Genomic DNA, 19,236 nt, shown 5'->3' with positions numbered 1-19,236 from the left:
GGGCGTGGTCAGCGCGCACGCCTGGGCTGATGGCGGCCGCTTAGGGAGTACGAAGAAGGCGCGACAGTTTGCAAGATCAGCTGTGCGCTACAAGCGAAGATTGCACAATTATGAGAGCAGTATTTTAAAAACACAAGTAAGTGACACCACACAAGATATTTCAATTTTTAAAAGCAATGTGAAAGGATTTCACGAGTACCGCCAGCTCCCGGCTTTCCGCCTCAGGACTGGGACAGGAGAGTTCTGTCAGCCGCTAGTGTTCAGCGGTTAAGTAGTCAGATAGGGGGCGTGGCCTGCACGGGGCGTGGTCAGCGCGCACGCCTGGGCTGATGGCGGCCGCTTAGGGAGTACGAAGAAGGCGCGACAGTTTGCAAGATCAGCTGTGCGCTACAAGCGAAGATTGCACAATTATGAGAGCAGTATTTTAAAAACACAAGTAAGTGACACCACACAAGATATTTCAATTTTTAAAAGCAATGTGAAAGGATTTCACGAGTACCGCCAGCTCCCGGCTTTCCGCCTCAGGACTGGGACAGGAGAGTTCTGTCAGCCGCTAGTGTTCAGCGGTTAAGTAGTCAGATAGGGGGCGTGGCCTGCACGGGGGCGTGGTCAGCACGCACGCCTGGGCTGATGGCGGACGCTTAGGGAGTACGAAGAAGGCGCGACAGTTTGCAAGATCAGCTGTGCGCTACAAGCGAAGATTGCACAATTATGAGAGCAGTATTTTAAAAACACAAGTAAGTGACACCACACAAGATATTTCAATTTTTAAAAGCAATGTGAAAGGATTTCACGAGTACCGCCAGCTCCCGGCTTTCCGCCTCAGGACTGGGACAGGAGAGTTCTGCCGAGATACTGTTAATACTCATTAATGGGAATTTTCTGTTTTGTTCCAAAATTTCATCAGTGGCTTCGGGAAGCTTAACAGACTCTTACCTGTCCTTTAAATGTGCCCCTGAATTTGAGGAATTCATGGATTACATCCCGTCTTCACGAACCCTTATTATTATATTTAGGTAAGGGGTTTGACAATATCCTCCTTTACTAGTTCATGGTCTAAAAATGTTACTGGCTCTACCTTATGTCCCATGGGCTATAACGACGTGGAAAACGGCGAACAACTTTTTTTTCTGAAGTGTTTATGTAAAGTGAGAGTTATACAACAATGGGGTAACCCGAAAGGCCACTGGACCCGGGTAATTTGCGGTACAGAAAAATAACGTCACAGTGGGAAGCAATTATATACAGAGCAAGAGAAAATCATTACTACTTCAATCAAAATTAGACACCACCATTAAGTCATTCCATATATGGTTATGGGTTTATTACATCACAATGTTCGATTGTATCAAATCTTATGAACAAAAATTTATTTCTCAAATGTTTTGAAGAACAGGTGCTCAAGGGACGGGTGGTGAGTGCATGAAGGGGATAGTGAAAGTGATGTGAGAAAGGATTGTAGTGTGCATATATACATCAACATTTAATATTTATAATCTATCCAGCAAGATGCCTTGCAAATACACGAATGATAAATCATAACATAATATATTAGATTCAGATAATACATCTCTGTCATCTGATGTCTGAACATAAAAGGAAAAGTCTATGTTTCGACCCATAAGCAGAACAGCGAACTTTACGCCTTGGGAGTGGGGTCTTCATCAGGACTGTGGTGGAGGAAGTGAAGGCACCGTGAAAGACAGCAAGAGAACTTCAGGGTGAGGATTTGATAAGCTGGGCCTCGTTGGTGCTCAAAGTATTCACAGTTGTTTGTGGATAACGAAAGGATGCCAAGGTTGATCAGTAACCTCTGGCTTCTGGATGCTTAAGAATTCCGTCATGACAGTTAGCTGTATCTTCATCTAATATATTATGTTATGATTTATCATTCGTGTATTTGCCAGGCATCTGGCTGGATAGATTATAAATATTGAATGTTGATGTATATATGCACACTACCATCCTTTCTCACATCACTTTCACTATCCCCTTCCAGCACTCACCACGCTTCCCTTGAGCACCTGTTCTTCAAAACGTTTAATTGAGAAATACATTTTTGTTTAATAGATTTGATACAGTCGAACATTGTGATATAATAAATCCATAACCATTTATGGAATGACTTAATGGTGGTGTCTAATTTTGATTGAAATAATAATGATTTTCTCTTGCTCTGTATATAATTGCTTCCCACTGCAACGTGTTTATGTAAAGCAGCACGCCTGTTGGATTGCTCCTCTCTGTCGGCTATTTAAACTTGTAAACAAACACTATGCACTAAGAGTCTGCAAGTCAGATAATGGGAACAGTATTGAGTACTCAATATCCAAGCACTTAAGTTCAATTTGGCAAATTAGAGTGAAATGTGTTGGTAAGAACATGTGGTTATATGGTCATATTGTTTTATTCTATTAACGTTTTTAGACGATTTTATGCACTATGTAAATCAATTTTGACCAAGTTTGAAAATATCTGAGAATTATTTCGCAATTTGCTAGGCCCTATAACATCATCCCAAATGGCATAGCAGACCCAGCTTTGAGTCCATTCTTGGTCTCACATTGAGGTTTTTGTGTTCAAGTACCAGAGATAGCATGGAGGTATATCAAATTGTAGTTGTTCTAAATGAATAAATCATGATTTTAAATGGCTACTGTATGGACTTTAATGAACTATGGCCCTATTTTGTATGTTTTATGTCTTTTTACTTGTTTTATATTGTACTTTTATGGTTCTATAAACCGAAATAAAGTTAATTAATGATGATGGCTCGATTCACAGAACTAACTTAAGACAAAATCATAAACGTACTACCATTTTGGTGTTCACAGAAGGCACTTACTCATTTTGGTATTCACAGAAGGCACTTACTCTTTTTGGTATTCACAGAAGACACTTACTCATTGATGAGTAAGTGCCTTCTGTGAATACCAAAATGACTAAATGCACTTACTCATTTTGGTATACACAGAAGGCACTTACTCATCAATGAGTAAGTGCCTTCTGTGAATACCAAAATGACTAAGTGCCTTCTGTGAATACCAAAATGAGTAAATGGTAGTAAGTTTAGGATTTTGTCTTAAGTTAGTTCTGGGAATCGGGCCCGATAAGTTTAAAAACTCTTCAAACATTATGGAGAATTAGAGTTCTAATAAAGCTCAGGGTAAAAGGATTATGTCAACAAGACTGGCATCAATGTGAGGCATTTCAGATACTAAGGTTGGATGCAATCACTATCAACGTATGAAGTTGAATCTTGGATTTACAGGACATTGTCTTCCCAGCTTCCCCTTCACCCCCAGTCATTCAAATGCGCTGATTTGTTTGATTGAGGGCATTCTCATTAGGCATTCGTTGTCGTAACATCATGTTGTTTTAGTACTGATCCCCACCAAAACACGCCTTGCTGAGGTAGCACTTATGATATTTCAAGCTGATCTCACTACTGTCACGCTCTTTGGGCCAGACGTTGAATTACATGATTATACAGTCCCGTTCCGTGCACTGATTGATACTGAAGCATACATTTCAGGTTTATATTTAAGCATGCAGATATGGTGTTGATTTTAATTATGGGCCGGTGAAGGCAATTTCCTTCTTGTTGATGGAATTCCCAACTATAACGGTAGCGGGCCTTTTAACTCCCAAGTTGGAAGACCTGTCTGATGATCCTACAGAAAACCTTAGTAGATCTCCGAAGCATCCATGACAATCACCCACTTTGCTCATGGCCTGATTCACAAAAATGGTTATGTGCCATTTGATATTTCTATAGAGTCTTCCTAAATTCTGACCCAACAGTAAGTGCTCCAGTTGAGGTTAATGGCCTTCCACCAGATTTCAAACAGCGGAGTGGACTCAGTTTCCTTTTTTATTTTTTTTTTATATTTTTCAACTCAGTTTCCTTTTTTGATTTACATGAAGAGAAATGGAAGTTTATACAAAGTCATTAGACATTCAGATTATCAGGGGAAACATCTGCCGACTTCCGTAAATCCAGGATATTTTTGTTTTTCTTGACATTCGTTTTTGACCTTAGCTAAGGTTATGGTCCTCTGCATCTTTTCTAAACCATTGCGTGTGTCTCAGATTAAACAACAAACATGTGACCATAGCACAATCCTGACCTGTAACACAGGCCCAAAGGCCCAGAGGTGCTCTGGAATATAAACTTGTGTGATCGAAAATTCTTTCTCAGTTAAATAGCAATCTTCTGAATAAATTATAAAAATCCGAAGCGCTTTTAACTATCTACTCCATAAGGTTGCTCTAATCCTGCTGGAATTTGATTAAGTCACAACTGAGGCACATATGGAAAGTTTTATAGACCGCAATATTTGTGATTTTTGAGTAATATATGGAACTTAAACTTTTGCAACTCATTAAGTGCATTCACTAGACTGGAATTGTTCCTAGAAACGGCTGCTTTCTGTTGTTTTGAGATTCCAAAAAGAGAAGCGTGTTCATCAGCGCAGGATTAAGTGGACGTTTTCTGTAGGAAGGCAAGATATCTTGTAGTAGCCGGCCATGTTCTACAGTCTGATCAGTGACTCGAGCCAAGCCTGTAGATGGCTACAGGCAGCTACTGACACTTATTCACACTTCTCTGCCGGTAATCATGTTTCTTGGTGAGTGAAAGTCAAGTGAGATTTGGATTTACAGTAAAGCATATCATGAATGATTTACTCACACATGCAGGTATGGTTTAATTTTAGGGAGATATACCATCGGGTTCTTAAAGGATCAAGGCTTAGGTATTTGCATAAATAGTGCCAATCTTCAAACACTTAACATCCCAGAGGTCATGATTCTTGCCAACAATCCCACTGAGTGGATCCAGCGCCCACTGATCATGTTTCGATCTACAGGGGTGCCTTCATTTACATGGACTTTCTTAGACATCTTGAGAATGATTTGCTAAGCATTTGCGTTGAGCTCGGATCTGGAGACTTCAAACTCACGTTAGAGTTCATCTGTGACCTGACCTCCTCCCCTTCTATTAAGTGAACACAACACCGATATTTCTTTTAAAAGAAATACATTTCCACAGGCTAATATGGTTTACTTACAAGTTGGCTAGTTCCTTGATTTGGTCCCACTAAAGAGTGAAAGCTCTGCTTGAGCAAATTAAAACTCTCATCTCTAGTTTGTCAGTGACTCTTTAAAAATCCTTACTCAATCAATTTGAGTAGTGCTGCTTATGGCCAAGAGCAAACTTGGTATTTTAATGGCATAAATGTTAGCCCGCAATCAAGTGGGCATCAAAGTATTTTACAATCTAAATAATATAAATATTGTCAAAATGTAATTAGGAATTTAGTTTGCAGTGTCATTAAAACCTTCGAACAACATACATTAAAATGTAGGCTAAAGAAAGAATGAACTCTTTTATAGATTTCTATATATGGGTTAAATTCTCGGTGTATCTAGGAGTGCCAAACTTGAAGCACAAAACTTCAGTTGGTCGATCTGAACTGGAAAGTAGGATTAATATTGCTAACTTCTATACAGGACAAATTTGGCCCTCATAAATATTTGGCTCAATAAACACAAACGTTTTGTAGGCATAGTGGACAACTAATATTGTATCACAAGACCTCAGAAGACATCCGAGCAGACACTAAGAGTGGAAATTAGGAGCTCAAAGCAAGAAAAATCTTTGCAGGCACAGAGCTTCATGCCGCATGAAATGGAGCTTCTACAATAATTCAAGTGGACATTATCACTAAAGACTAAATATATTGTTATACTGAGAGCTGCATAAATGAATGGAACACGAGCCACATAAATGAATGCATCTTAGGCACCACCTAACACAACCTCACGTGGTACTGTGAGACCATAATTACAATTTCTGTCTAGTCAAAATTACATTTTAACCACTTCTGCTCCCCAGATGATTTGCACCACATGAGTCAACAAGGAATTTTTCACAACAGTGCTCTTACAATAAGTTACATATTTGTACAACCTGCATATTATTTGCACTTTAGATTATGCCACTGAATGATGGCCACCAACAGTGTCACATTCACAATTAAGAATAGGTTCCAGTATATCATCTCAGAGAACCTATTGCTACTTTCCGGGTTGTCCTTCATAGAACAATGACAGTCCACTGTACAGCTATCTCCCCATGTAGCACCACTCAGATAACCTCACCCATTTCAGCAGATGTCAAAACAACACGAAATCATGAACTGTGCCTACAGATGTAATGCTTACCGACACAAGTATAACAAGACTGCCCCATGTCATCTCCCAAAATAACAATCTGATAGTGAGACTGGCACGGACTATACTAACATTAGTACGGATACCAATATTAAATAATATTCAGATTTAATCACTCAAACACAGTTCAGACTGAACTGGGAGGGGCAAAATGAATCGCAATATCCATTCCCACTGGCCCCCTGAAATCAAACAGTGTAAAAACCAATCACATAACCAAAGTAGAATTAAAAAACAACCAGAGGAACAATTTTGCTTGGCACGCCTTATGCAAAGAGATCATCTTTAAAATCTCATTCTGCTGGCACCGCACCGCACTGGACTCAACACCATTAAACCCACACTTCCTGATGCTTGTCAGAGGAGTTGTGGTGAGGTGGGCTCCCTGTTGCACATCCTATGGTCCTGTACCAGGCTGGGAAAATTCTGGGATAAGGTGTTTGTGGTAAAATGAAGATCCAAATCAGGAACAAGTGTTGAACAAAGCCAAAGTTTATTTTCATAAGATAATTAATCCCTTCGACGCTCATGACGAGCTCAGCTCGTCATGAGGGGGTCACCTCTCGTACGCTCATGACGAGCTGAGCTCGTCATGAACCGCGGGTTTTTTAAATTTTCAGCCCACCGCGGAAATCTGCACCGAGTTGATGCGGTTAACAAACTACAGTCTTCTCCGAAATTGCACAGATTCACAGCCACAACACAGACAAACTGCCCGAGATTGCTCTGCTTGGCAGACCATCAGAGGGTATGTACCCACTTCTTTCCATGGCACGCAAAAGGATCTCCCACCTCTTTTTGGCATCCACACACACTATCTTATCCTTCTGGGGTAAGACCACTACACCAACATATGAGCTCTGGCTACATAAATTAATGGAACTACTGGGACATGAGAAATTAGAGCACGACCTAGCAGATAAATCTGAACTTTTCAACAGGTTATGGACCCTGTGCCGATCTTGTTTAAACAAGGACAACAGACAACCTGCCCGCACTCTTTGAGGACTTTGGGACTTATTGATCACACTATTGTTTCCTGGTTTGGAATGACTGTGGCCTAATAAGACTGATATGTGATGGAACTCTCAACTGTGTATGCATGAGTGGTTTAGGGTGGAGGGGTGGTGATTTGAGGTTCAGGGCGTTGGGGGGGTTGTTATCAGTGGATGCCGTTACAGGATGGTGATTTATTTTGTTTAGTTGTCCTGCACAGGAAAATAATAAACACTATTGAAACTAAAACATTTTTTTCAAAACACAGATATAAAACAATTTGGGTCCAAGTGCACAACTCTACAACTTTGCAAGCCCAGATCTGAGGTATCAACTAAACCTGGCTACACTAAAAAATGAAAACTTTTAGGACAAGCCTCCTTGGAGGTGTTTCCTGCCATTCCTAATTTCGATGCCTCCTTCTCTCCTGAGATACAAGCATCCACCAAACAAGAATAACGTCCAAACATCTTAGAAGCCACAATCTTAAAAGATGAAGACTTGTCTCCCTTATCCAGGAGTTTCAAAAAACTCCTAATGCAACGAAGAAGAGACTCACATGGTGGATTTTTTGGGCAGAAGCTACCAATTTAAATCACAATTAAATAAATAAAGGACATAGGGAAATATTGGACCTGAGCACTCGTGGCTGTGACAGGCAGATCCAAGCCTCACACTTTTTGGTGATGGCACAACATAATATTGCAGATTGCAACCCCATCACTGGCATACAGTGGTACATGGGAGCTACAGAAACCAGCTCTGCTGGCCTGACTCCCTCTATGGATAGGTGTGGAACAGCAGCTTAAATGTATAACAACACGTTTTTGGTTACTAGAAAAACATCGGAAAAGGTTGTAGATCCTGATTTTTTGGATCAGAATCAGAATCTAGTCGCCTCACGCTTTTTGCACAAATCACTGTGATTTCCTTATGGAGAAAATTTTGAGAAATATACCATCACTGATTTTAGTCCTAGATGGTCTTCACAGTTTACGAAATGTGCTTTAAGGAGCCGAAAGGACCAGATTACTGAGGTTGATGCAATATGTTTTGGCATCTTGAAATTTTTCTAGAATAAAAAAAGAACACTGTGACAAAATGCCATCCTTTCAAATCTGTTTTTGTGATGAAGGGACGCTGCATTGAGTACACACCGCACATTGGAAGTTAAAGCTCTTAAAACGTCTTGTTCTTTACATTTTCCTCAATGTAAAAACTTTGGATAAGACTGAACTTCGTGCACTATTTAAGATTTGACAAGAGGTTGGTTACTATCCGCCTGATTCATCAAGCTAAATTGCACTCGCAAAGGGCAAGATTCTCAGAATCTTGCCTTTTGCGAGTGCAATTTTTGCATTTGGGATTCATCATCCCAAATGCAAAATTCGCTATTTAAGAATTCGCACATTTGCAAAGAATTGAATTTAAGGAATCTCTATTTGAGATTCCTTAAATGCAATTCATGAAGCATTTTAAAATTGCGAAAATGCAATTTTGGGCCGCTATTTACCGAGAGGTCAGACCTCTCGGTAAATAGCAAAAACTTAGAAAAATGCTTTTAAAAGCATTTTTCTAAGTTGCATGTTGCACACACACATGTCCTTTGGACATGTGTGTGCGCAACACCTGTTTCAATTTGCATTTAAGGGGTGCTACAGGGTGTCCTTTGGACACCCCTGGCACCCTTTAAATAGCTATCTTATTTGCGATTAGCTAATTGCTAATCGCAAATAAGGAATACTCCCCATTCATTCCTATGGGCCTTTTGGCCCATAGGAATGAATGGGGAGTATTCCTTTTTTGCGATTAGCAATTTGCTACTCGCAAATAAGGAATGTGTAGGAATCGCTATTTATTTAGCAATTCCTACATGAATACCGTTTTGCGAGTCCTTAATAGCGATTCGCTATGAATCGCTATTGGGGGCTCGCAAAACGGCCCGTTGATGAATAAGGCTGCAAATCACCTGAATTGATGGGCTACATGTGGACAGAAATTAGTACCTGTTCGAGTTCCCACTGTATGACATTTGAGGCAGCTCTTCATTGGTCTTTTATTGGCAAGACTGCTTTCAAAACAAAGGGCGCACGGAAATGGCCGCATGGACAGACTTTCTGCAAAGATACTGCCTCAGGGTAGGTCAAAGTGATTGCATCACCCAACAGACAGGCGGTGGACTTAGTAAAAAAAACACAAATCAATGTGATGAACTTTCCCCTGCATTCAAGAGCTAAACTCAGACGGCAACCTGTACTTTGCCCACTTCTAATCACAACAACAAAACGTGACCGGGCAATGTGAGCTGGCCTCCACTTGGGAACGCGTATTGAAACAATCTGAGCTGGCTTCCACTTGTGAAGTTTCAAAGTAGTCAAAATCTACAGAATCTCTACTGACTTCATGAGAAGTTATGTTATAGGCCATTATTTAGGGCCAATTTGCCATTAACATGGACTTGTAGCGATGTCCGGGGGTGCCTTTCCCCACAATTTCAAAGATTTTATCTCAGACTAGAGTCAGAGTCATGAGTATTTTGTTTCGGCCTTCATTTGGGACAAAGTGGGGCAGTATAGGTTGACTGGTGTGTGTGGTTGGGCGTTGGATTCATGTGCGAAAGGAAGATCTATGGTCATTTTTGATGGGTGGCAGGTTCTAACTTATTGGGTTTTAGTTGTGTACTTTCAAAGCTGGAGAGAAGTGACTGGATGGCTACACTAACTGCTTATGCATCTCATAGGTCATGTCCACTTCCCAGCAGTCTGACAGCGTTCGACACATCTATAATAATCCCACAAAATGGCACCCTACAACTAATAATACTTGAATGCCACAATGAATATGAATACATTCAACTGCAATCAAGTTTTTTTATTTACCTTCCCTCAAGTTCAATTTGACCCCAATTGTCTTCTTTACTGTAACCTTTGCCCTAATGCATAACTTACTTAAACTAACCCTTAAAAAAACCTTACATCTAACCTCAACTGTCCCTCTTCAACTTAAGTGTAACTCTAATCGCAATCATAAATTATCTATGACCCAACACTCATGCAAACTTCATACCCTAGTAGTAAGAGTAACTGAAACCATATGGAAGCTCTTTACCTTATGTTAGTTAAAACAATAATAATGGTTAAACATTTATAGAGCACATGGCTGCCACAGCAAGGCTTCTCAGGGACAACTAAGCCAGCAACATGAAAACAGAAAGTTCATTGCTCCAAAGAGCCAGATTATAAGCAACTTCTTAAAATGGTCCCACTGGGGCTCATGCGTGACAGGAGTGGGAGATAATTCCAGAGTTTGGCAGCTAGAACCTGAGAGGAGGGGCTGCCCGTACGGGCTCTGCTCGCACTCGGGACATAAGAAAGCCTGAGATTGTCTGACCGTAGGGCCCTAGACTGGTTGTAGGTTAACACATAGACCTCCTTGCTACAAGAGAAGAATCAATTCTAATGAATAGCCTGATTTTTTTTTTCCAATGACATATCGTGAGTGGCGGATTTCTGGAATGGGTTTCTGTGACCTGGATTTTTTTCTTAACATAATATAACCTGGTTTGATCGTGGTGTTGCTGGCTATCTGTATGTATGAGCTATACTGAAGATTTGTGTGATGTTCCGTCTAATGTGGTCTTGTATTTGTGACTGATATGTCTTCTTAGTGTTGTTAGTGTCCAATATTTGTTGTGAACCGATATATGCTGAACGCTCTCTATAATGCATTTTGTGTGTGACGGATAGTATACTAAGTACGGACCTGATACTCCGCCTTATGGCATATGTGTGTTCTGGTGGATGTTTGTCAAGTGTTCCGTTTTCCAAGCATTAGGTTAGTAAGAAATTTAATGCGGTGTTTCTGTGCATCATATTTTGGTGGTTAATAATATTGGGAGCTATTTGGGCGCTATCAATGTGGTATATATTGGTGCAGTGTTAGGTGCATGTGTGACACTCTTTCTAATATGCTCTTTGGGGGATTCTTTTCTAAAACACCTTGTTGGCTAGTGCTGTTGGGAGTAACGTGGAACAAGACTGTATGCGCAAGCCTGTGCTCTGTTCTATATAAGTGAGACTTGACACCTACTGCATTCTATAGGACACTTTGTGCCATATCTTGGTGGCAAATGCAGCTGGGTTCAATGCGATCTCCGTTGATATGTGCTGTGCTAGATGTCTAATGTGGTCTGCCGGATGTTTGTGTTTATGTTTCTTACTGGCTAGTCCTCTTAGGAGCAATGCAATAGCCGACTACAAACCTTATCCATGGTGTGGTGTTGAAAAGTAGTCTCTAAAATGTGAAAGTGCAGAAAAAGGAAAACACTTCAAATAGCCGTTGTGTTGTTCTGCTGTCATAAGTATGAAACATGGGTACAAATGATGGACTTACCGTAGTGTAAACACATACACTCACGTTCAAAGGCAGCTGACAACGCCTACAAGCAGAACATTTTGAACCTTCTAGTGTGTGCATCTGAAGCATGTATTGCCTTCCAAGCACTTTTATATAACCACAGTCCTTGCTAAATATATGTTTTGTGCAGGATGCAAGGAGTTTAAAATGCACTCACACCTTTTGCTCTGTATGAGATGCAGCCTTGGAGAAGGAAACTTCACACACAGGAGGATGAGGCTTGTAGAGCACAATGAGAGTTAGCTTTTCTGTGGAAGTATGTTTGTGCATTCAATGCCATCTGAATTTCTTACCTCAGGTCCCCGGTCCTGTGTAGGACAAGACTCGCTATCTGCTTCAGAGAAGGACCCAGATTCATCGCTGGAGTTCGTCCCATAAGATTGCTCACATTTAATCTGGGGTCGGACTTGGTTGAAGAGTGTGTCCCCCATCATGCCCGTTTCTTGATGGTCAGCAGCCAGGAACCGGGGTCCTTGCGAACAGGGAGAGGAGGAGAACTCGCACAGCGGGAGGCTGCAGGGTGAGCCACCGCTGCCGTCCTCTGCATACGAGTATGAGGAGCAGGAGCTAGATGTTCGCGTTCGTGTCTCTAGTGGGGGAGACCGGGGGCAGACTTTGATTGGCACAGGGCAGCTCGTGTTTGGCCGCATCCTTCCAGGCAAGTGATCGGAGAGTAATCCGCTGTGGCAATAGGTATGTGAACTGGGAAGAGATTGGCTAGCTCCTGCCCAAAGACCCTTTGGCAAATGCTCAGGAAGTTCTTTGTCTAAGCTGTTCACACCAGGGTAGGACTGCACTGGGGTGCCTATTTGGTCACAAGCACTTGATGAGAAAATAACACTCCTCCGGTCCAGTTCACCTTCTTGCTTACAGACCGGCTCAAACCCAAGCCCCTTGAGGGGTGACCCCACCGTGAAGTTGGCTGCATCCCTTTGAGGTGTACGGGACCCCCTATAATTACCAGTGAAAGGGCCGTGGTCCGTTTTATGGTCACCCTGAGTTGCTCCCTTGTCCACAGGGCATGATGGGCTCCTGACAAATTGCTCCTGGGAAGAACTATGAAATCCAGCCAACTCCACCCCTTTCGTCCTCTTGAAGAATGATCTTAAACAGGAAGGGGAGGAACCACTTTTTGAGCTATTGATGCAAGTGGGACTAGGCTGCTTTCTGTCCATTTCCATGTCTCCTTCTTTTTCCCTGATTTCAGACTCATCGGCAGACAAGCAAAGAGTTATGCTCTCCTCGTCATTCTCCTCAGTCTGAGGTTCGGTCTTAATATGGGCCAGAGGCAGTCCCGGCGCGAGGCCATTGCCAGGACTCGTGTCAACTAATGTGCTTGGAAAACCTGAGGTACTAGTGTGTGAGGCGTCATAGATATTCTTGGTACAAGCCAGCTGGTATTTCTTATATCTCGGGTACCGCGTCACGGGGTCTTTGTCTGCAGGCCCCTTGCCATCTTTCTGCATCTCGGAATTGGGCAGCATGTCTTCCTCCTTATCCGCCAACCTGCTCGTGGGCTCAGAGCTGAAAGGCTCCAGGTCCACTTTGTCCCTGGGGCAAGATATTTTGGAGGTTTCAGACTCCATGGTCTCCTCCTCGCCATCGGAGATTTCTTCCTCCTGCATTTTCTGGCAGAAAGTGTCTTTTTTGCACAGTAACAAGCCATCCTCATGATTCAGCAGCTGCGTCTGGAGAAAGCGGAAGCAGGAGTCTTCCAGGTTGTGCATGCGCAGGAATTCAGCACAGCGGATGACCTCCTGGATGTTTTCTCTGCTGAGTAACAGCTTAGCAGTGTAGGCAAACTGTAACAATGGACCAAATCCCCTGGCTGTGACCTGCAAAAAAGAGGGAAATTGCCAGCATTAGTATCAGCACTGCTATTGTTCCAAGTCCCTCAAGTGTAGTTAGACAACCCGACAGCTCTACTGTGCCCAGATAAATACTGCAAAGTATCAGCTAATCTTCATCGTGGCCGAAGCCATACTACTTACATTCACGAGTGCCGCCTCCATACGGGATGCTGCTTTTACATTTCATCATCCCCAAGGTAATAACAACAAGCACTATTAAGTGGCTCGTTATAAGGGTGGTCATTTATCTATGCTGCTTAAAGATCACACTTTAGAAACAACCATTCATCATGCAAACCATGAAAGGATAACATGCACAGTTATTATGACAAATAATGAGATGCAGAGCCACTAACAAACAACCGATCACTTTTAGTGTAAGTTTACTATTTTTTGCTATTCACAAACTACGAGTGTAGTTTTACGTGTATCTTTACCACTTCAGTGACTATCTTTTTACATGCGGAGTCCTCCACAGTTGTAAAGCTACTACACTAAAACTACACTCGTAGTTTGTGAATTGCAATAAAATAGCAAACTTACATCAAAAGTGTAAGTATACCTTTGTGATTAAGGCCCCATTAGTATAATGTTAGGTTAGCTCCTCTACCACAGATTTCTCTTGAAGAGTCTACATTTTATACCGTGGAGAGCAGAGCAAAGAAGGACATGTAAAAGATCCTAAAACTTTGTCATTAAATGCAACAAAATGGTACATGTTCCAGCAATTTAACAAACAAACTTAGCGGAAGTTGGACTTGTCTCCATTTCTACTTACCTGGTTGAAAAATCAAATGTTTAGCAATTTCGCCCACAGCTTTGCCCCAGGTTTTTGACCACCCCTTGTAAATAGGCATCCACGCCTCACTTCATGAATAACGGTTAGCAGTGGGAACAGTCATTGGTGCTACAGGGGTTGCAGCTACGCCTTTATCAATATAATCTGTTACAAAACACTTGGTGTGGGCTTCCCTCTTAGGACCCAAGACTGTGGACCTTTTTACGTGTGAAAGGAATAGGCATAGGGGGAAGAGTTTCAGAGTGTCCCGACTGGGCACCTGTAAGCAGACCCATACCATGCTATTGACTTCACCATTACACTTAAATCCTACCTCACTTCATCTCGAGACAGAACAGAGTTTTGGAGGGGCTGAGTTTCAACCCACACTTGCTAAGCCACTGTAGTGAGACAATCCCTTCCTTCTTTCCTAAAAGCCACAGACAAACATTTCAGGATGTGATGTTTTTGTTGTGAGGTGCCATTATATGACATATCCTGCAAGAAATATGTACCTCCTTTTCTGTTACCTTTTTAACCCTACACAGCATGATAAGCATACATGATCGGGGCCTTTAAAGATTTAGGGCCTACCCGAGATTCACCGTCGCCCACCAAATTAAATGTTTTTTGAAGTCTGGTGGGTGGGCGGCGTGGAGGTCCTGTGGCTGTGATGTTTAAAAGGCTCATTGTGAGCCTGACACAGCACCGCTGCGGGCCCGCCAGTGCGCGTTCCTGCACAGGAAGAAATACACATGTTGTGCATTTCTTCCAGTGCAGGAACTGGGGGTGCAGAAATACAGGGGGGCACATGTGCCCCCCTGCATGTACCTCCATGCACAAAGGCAAGATCACCGCCAGCCTTTTCACTCCATACACCGCTGGAGGTGAGGAAAGTAGTAATATGCTTGGCTGCAGCGGTGCAATGGCGGTCAGACAGCCAGACTCGTAATAAAGCCCTTAGAGACTAGACTAATCTCTATTTGCAATGGCCCTACAACAATCTGGGCCTGTGATGATTTTCTCATGTCTGTTTGAGCTTTCCCGGAAAAATCCCACATTGCTCATAACAGTCCATCTCAGGGATCCATAAGACTACCAGCACCACTGCCAGAGCTATGCATCAAGAACATCAATTTGGAATAGCCAGGGAGCAGGTGCCACATTTTGGTATCTCCGACTCTGCTATTGCTATCCCTTGTCACGATAGTCAAGTGGACAGGCAGAACCAGAGAGTAATTCTAAAAGCTCAAATTATTTTCTGTAACTGCCCTTACTCTAAACCATGGGTACACACAAACATTTTCCCGGGAGCCGTAAAGTATGGTCTTTGGTGTAACTGAGGGCTGCACTGATGCCAGCAGGGAAGGAGGGGGTTGTGAAGTGGGTGTAGGGGAAGCAAAGCATGTATATTTACTGACTGAACTCAATTGCGCAGTGTGCAACCAGAAAACCTGGGATAAATCCCGGCTTCCACACTTGATCAAATTGTGTTACCTTGGGCAATTGCTTTATTTCAATTTCCCTCCTTTTTCTTCATTATCACATGTAAAAGGACCTCGAAATATATGACTTCAGGATGCGTGCTGTACAAAACCATCTCCTGTGCTTGGATGTAATCACTAATGGCATTGTTATTGGGGCAGGGTGAAAAGCATGAACTTTTCTAAATTCATGTTTGAAAAACATCACTTAAAAAAATACTGCTGAATGCACTGCTATAATTTGATTTACTAAGGTGAAATAGTTCTACAGGTCAACGAAATACACTTTTTGAAATTTTCAAAAGACTATCATATTTTTACATGTTTGCGCTCTTTGAAAATAAAGGTGTTCCTAAAGTTAAAGGCCAAGTTACTTCCTTTTGTTTAACTGCAAATAACCTTAAAAATGAGTGTATGCTATATATTTTAAAAAATTGCTTTAATGTTAGTGCTGAGTCGAGTAAACAGCAGCCCAGTGCTGCTGCTGCTCAGGGGCTGCATTTAAAGGTCAGGAGGGCCGCATGCGGCCCCGGGCTGTACTATGAGTATCATTGCTCTAAACTATGAGTAGCAAATAGGAGGTTGTTGATGTGCCAGGGTTGAGGCAAGCGATATACTCTAATGTCATTCTGGGTTAAACCTGAGTGAAGACACATGTGAAAACTGGCAATTTTGAATTAATATCCATCGGAATGATCAAGATCATTTTCGGCTCGTACCTGACAGCATAATTTGGTCAGCCAGCAGTGTCTCTGGATCTAAGGACCAATCCTTACACTTCAGGAGGTGTGTCAATATTGTTCTGAGGTAACATCTAATGGCTATCACGCAACTGACTAAAGAAGCAGCTTTCAAATTCAGTTTTACTTTGACATAGTGGAGGGCCACTTGGTTTATCCTAGCCCTGTAGTTTTCAAGCTTCTGTGTGAGTTAATAAGGCACGTTAGTAAGGATAGGAAATCTTAGCTGGCTTCGAAAAATCTACTTACCCACTCGATGTGGCGAGCCAGATTTTATCAGGTCGGGCTATTATTAGGACCTATTCATCCATCCTGTTGAGTGAATTTAAGCTACAAAGGAACAGGTGTTCTGAGCATTGAGAAAGTGAATGAGTAATAAAGATTGTTTAAATCTTGTTTTTATCTTGACACATTTGCTGCTGTTTGTTAAAGGGCAGAGGTCAAAGGTCAGCCTTTCTTTTTACTAATTGCTGCTCATATCATCCCGGAAAATGGTGTTTACTTTTCTCTCTCTCAATGCATTTAAAGGTGTCAAGTGAGCTGTCTGACATTCATAAAAATAAAAGGCTGTAAGATGTCAGTTGTTTCTAACATATTTAAATAGCTTATAAATGGAAAGTATAAATAATTCATAATATATCAGGAATTACAAAATCACTTTTTGTTTGTAATTCAGAAGTGTGATGCAAACAAAGATTTAAATAGGAGCAAAACAAATAAGAACACTTTACCTGGTGATGTGCAAATGAAAAATATTTGCGGAAACTCAATTTCCAAACATTATTGTTTGTACACTATATAGTTTTATCAGAAAAACTGCATGCTACAAATCCGTGAGAAAGTTTGTGGCCATTTCAATGGGAAAATCTGCTGACTGCAAATGACAGTGTGCTACCACTTTATGCTTAAGTTATGTATTTAGTAAAAAGTTAAGTTTTTTAAACTTAATTTGGGAAACATTGCTGGCCCCTCCCAGATGACCATACTGTTAATGGACTAAAAAGTAGGTCAGGGGTCACGTATATCCTATATGTGGCCAGATGTGTATTATATATGGAGCAAACGTTTAGTCTATTAAATCAAACAAATTCTTTTTTTTCAGCAGACATGCTGAACTTGCACATTTGAAAGGTGCTCTGATATGTGCTAATGAAGAAAATGGCAACTCAGTGAATTTAATTATTTGCCCACGATCACAGAACTTGAAACCAGTGTATAGGTCAAGAGCATTACAATTAGGGCTAATAAAATATTTAAGTCAATAGACCTGGAGGTCTAGTAACAATTTTATGATTTTTTTAGGCCTGCTTAAGGAACATCCAAAATGTCTGTTACAAGTTAGCATAATGCAAGCAAGGCTGCTTGGCTATTTGTGAAATGACTTCATATATCCTCTGTACTAGCAACTGAATCAATTAAGTCAAGTTGATGAAAAGCTGAATTGAGAAAGCTGCAGTCGAATGAAACCAGAGGGATTTAACCTCAAATGCATAAAATGTTGTTGAGATCCACAAGTTCTTTATTGCCAAAAACTGCACGCTATTCATCAAAATGAAAAGGACCTATATTAAATCCCAGGTCTGACAAAAAGGACAATATCAAATAAAACTTACAAATGTCCAACAGTTTTGCAAAATACAAAAGGGAGGATTTAAAGGATAAATTAGGTAAGAAACAAATATGGGGAAGAAGGAAGTTAACAAGCATTTGCAACGCAATAGGTCTCGCATTTGGAAAGTTTGAGCTATTGGTATTGTTAATGACACATTTTTTATTTATGTGTTGGTTTTGAAAATAGCAAAATTTATAGCTTTGTCATTTACAATGCCAATAGTTTTAACTTTAGCAAATGTGACACTTATAGCATTTGTAATGCAATATGTTTTGTATTTACGTGACTTAGATGTATTTAGTTTAATAATTAATACTTCAATAAAAGTTATTGTAATTTATAATGGCAATAGCTTAAACTTTTGTAAAATAACTTTTGTGAAGATTATGTTCAGTGTATTTTATAGTGACGAAAATTCTAGAACAGAAGTTAAATATTAACATCTTTTTGTGACATTTGTAATAAAGCTTGAAACATTGAGAGAACAGATTTTAACCAGTTGTTGTTGAGTGGTGGCGACAGAGTGATGCTGTGAGGGTGACAGAGTGAGGGAGATAGAGTGAGGGCGATAGATAGAGTGAGGGAGATAGAGTGAGGGCGATAGATAGAGTGAGGGCGATAGATGGATAGAGAGATAGAGTGGGGCTGAAGCCATTTGAGCCCAATGGGGGTTGCATGCCTGGCAACAGCAGATGTGGGGAGGCGCACATGGCACAAACACATACCAACAGACCAGCAGTACTTCGATTTCCTTTGGCAGCAGCCATAAAGATTAGATGCTTTGACCCGGCCCCCATAAATCCACCAGTAGAAGTCAAGAATGCAGACAAGGTAAACAAAGCAATGGGGGATGGAGGGGCTGCAAACAACGTGCTGGAGAAGCAGTCTTCCATAAACACAATTACTAGCTACATCTCTAAAATAAAGATTGGTAATGGCAAGAAAGCGAATGAAGGCAGCACGATATCCAGTCCTGAACTTTTCATCTAGAAATTCATGATTTCGGGGATGTTAATCTAATTGTCTATAGATTCCAAACAACTACAACATCCAGTATGCTCTATTGGGTAACACAAAAGTCCAGGACAGGAAACTACTTGCGTAGTGACCTGGAGGACAGTGG

The 19,236-nt window shown here is 41.3% G+C and overlaps 1 protein-coding gene across 1 annotated transcript in view; it reads right to left on the bottom strand.

Annotated features, from left to right (window-relative positions):
• The window catches only part of BACH2 (BACH transcriptional regulator 2), a 688,374-nt gene that overhangs the window by 76,565 nt on the left and 592,573 nt on the right, over positions 1-19,236 (bottom strand). The window contains exon 5 of the mRNA XM_078648259.1: positions 11,943-13,484. Within this exon, the coding sequence (XP_078504385.1) occupies positions 11,943-13,484 (1,542 nt within the window). The remainder of the gene's footprint in view (positions 1-11,942; positions 13,485-19,236) is intronic.

This window comes from Lissotriton helveticus, chromosome 6, assembly GCF_964261635.1.
Source record: "Lissotriton helveticus chromosome 6, aLisHel1.1, whole genome shotgun sequence".
NCBI classification, from domain to species: domain Eukaryota; kingdom Metazoa; phylum Chordata; class Amphibia; order Caudata; family Salamandridae; genus Lissotriton; species Lissotriton helveticus.
This window is presented reverse-complemented; position numbering and strand designations above follow the sequence as displayed.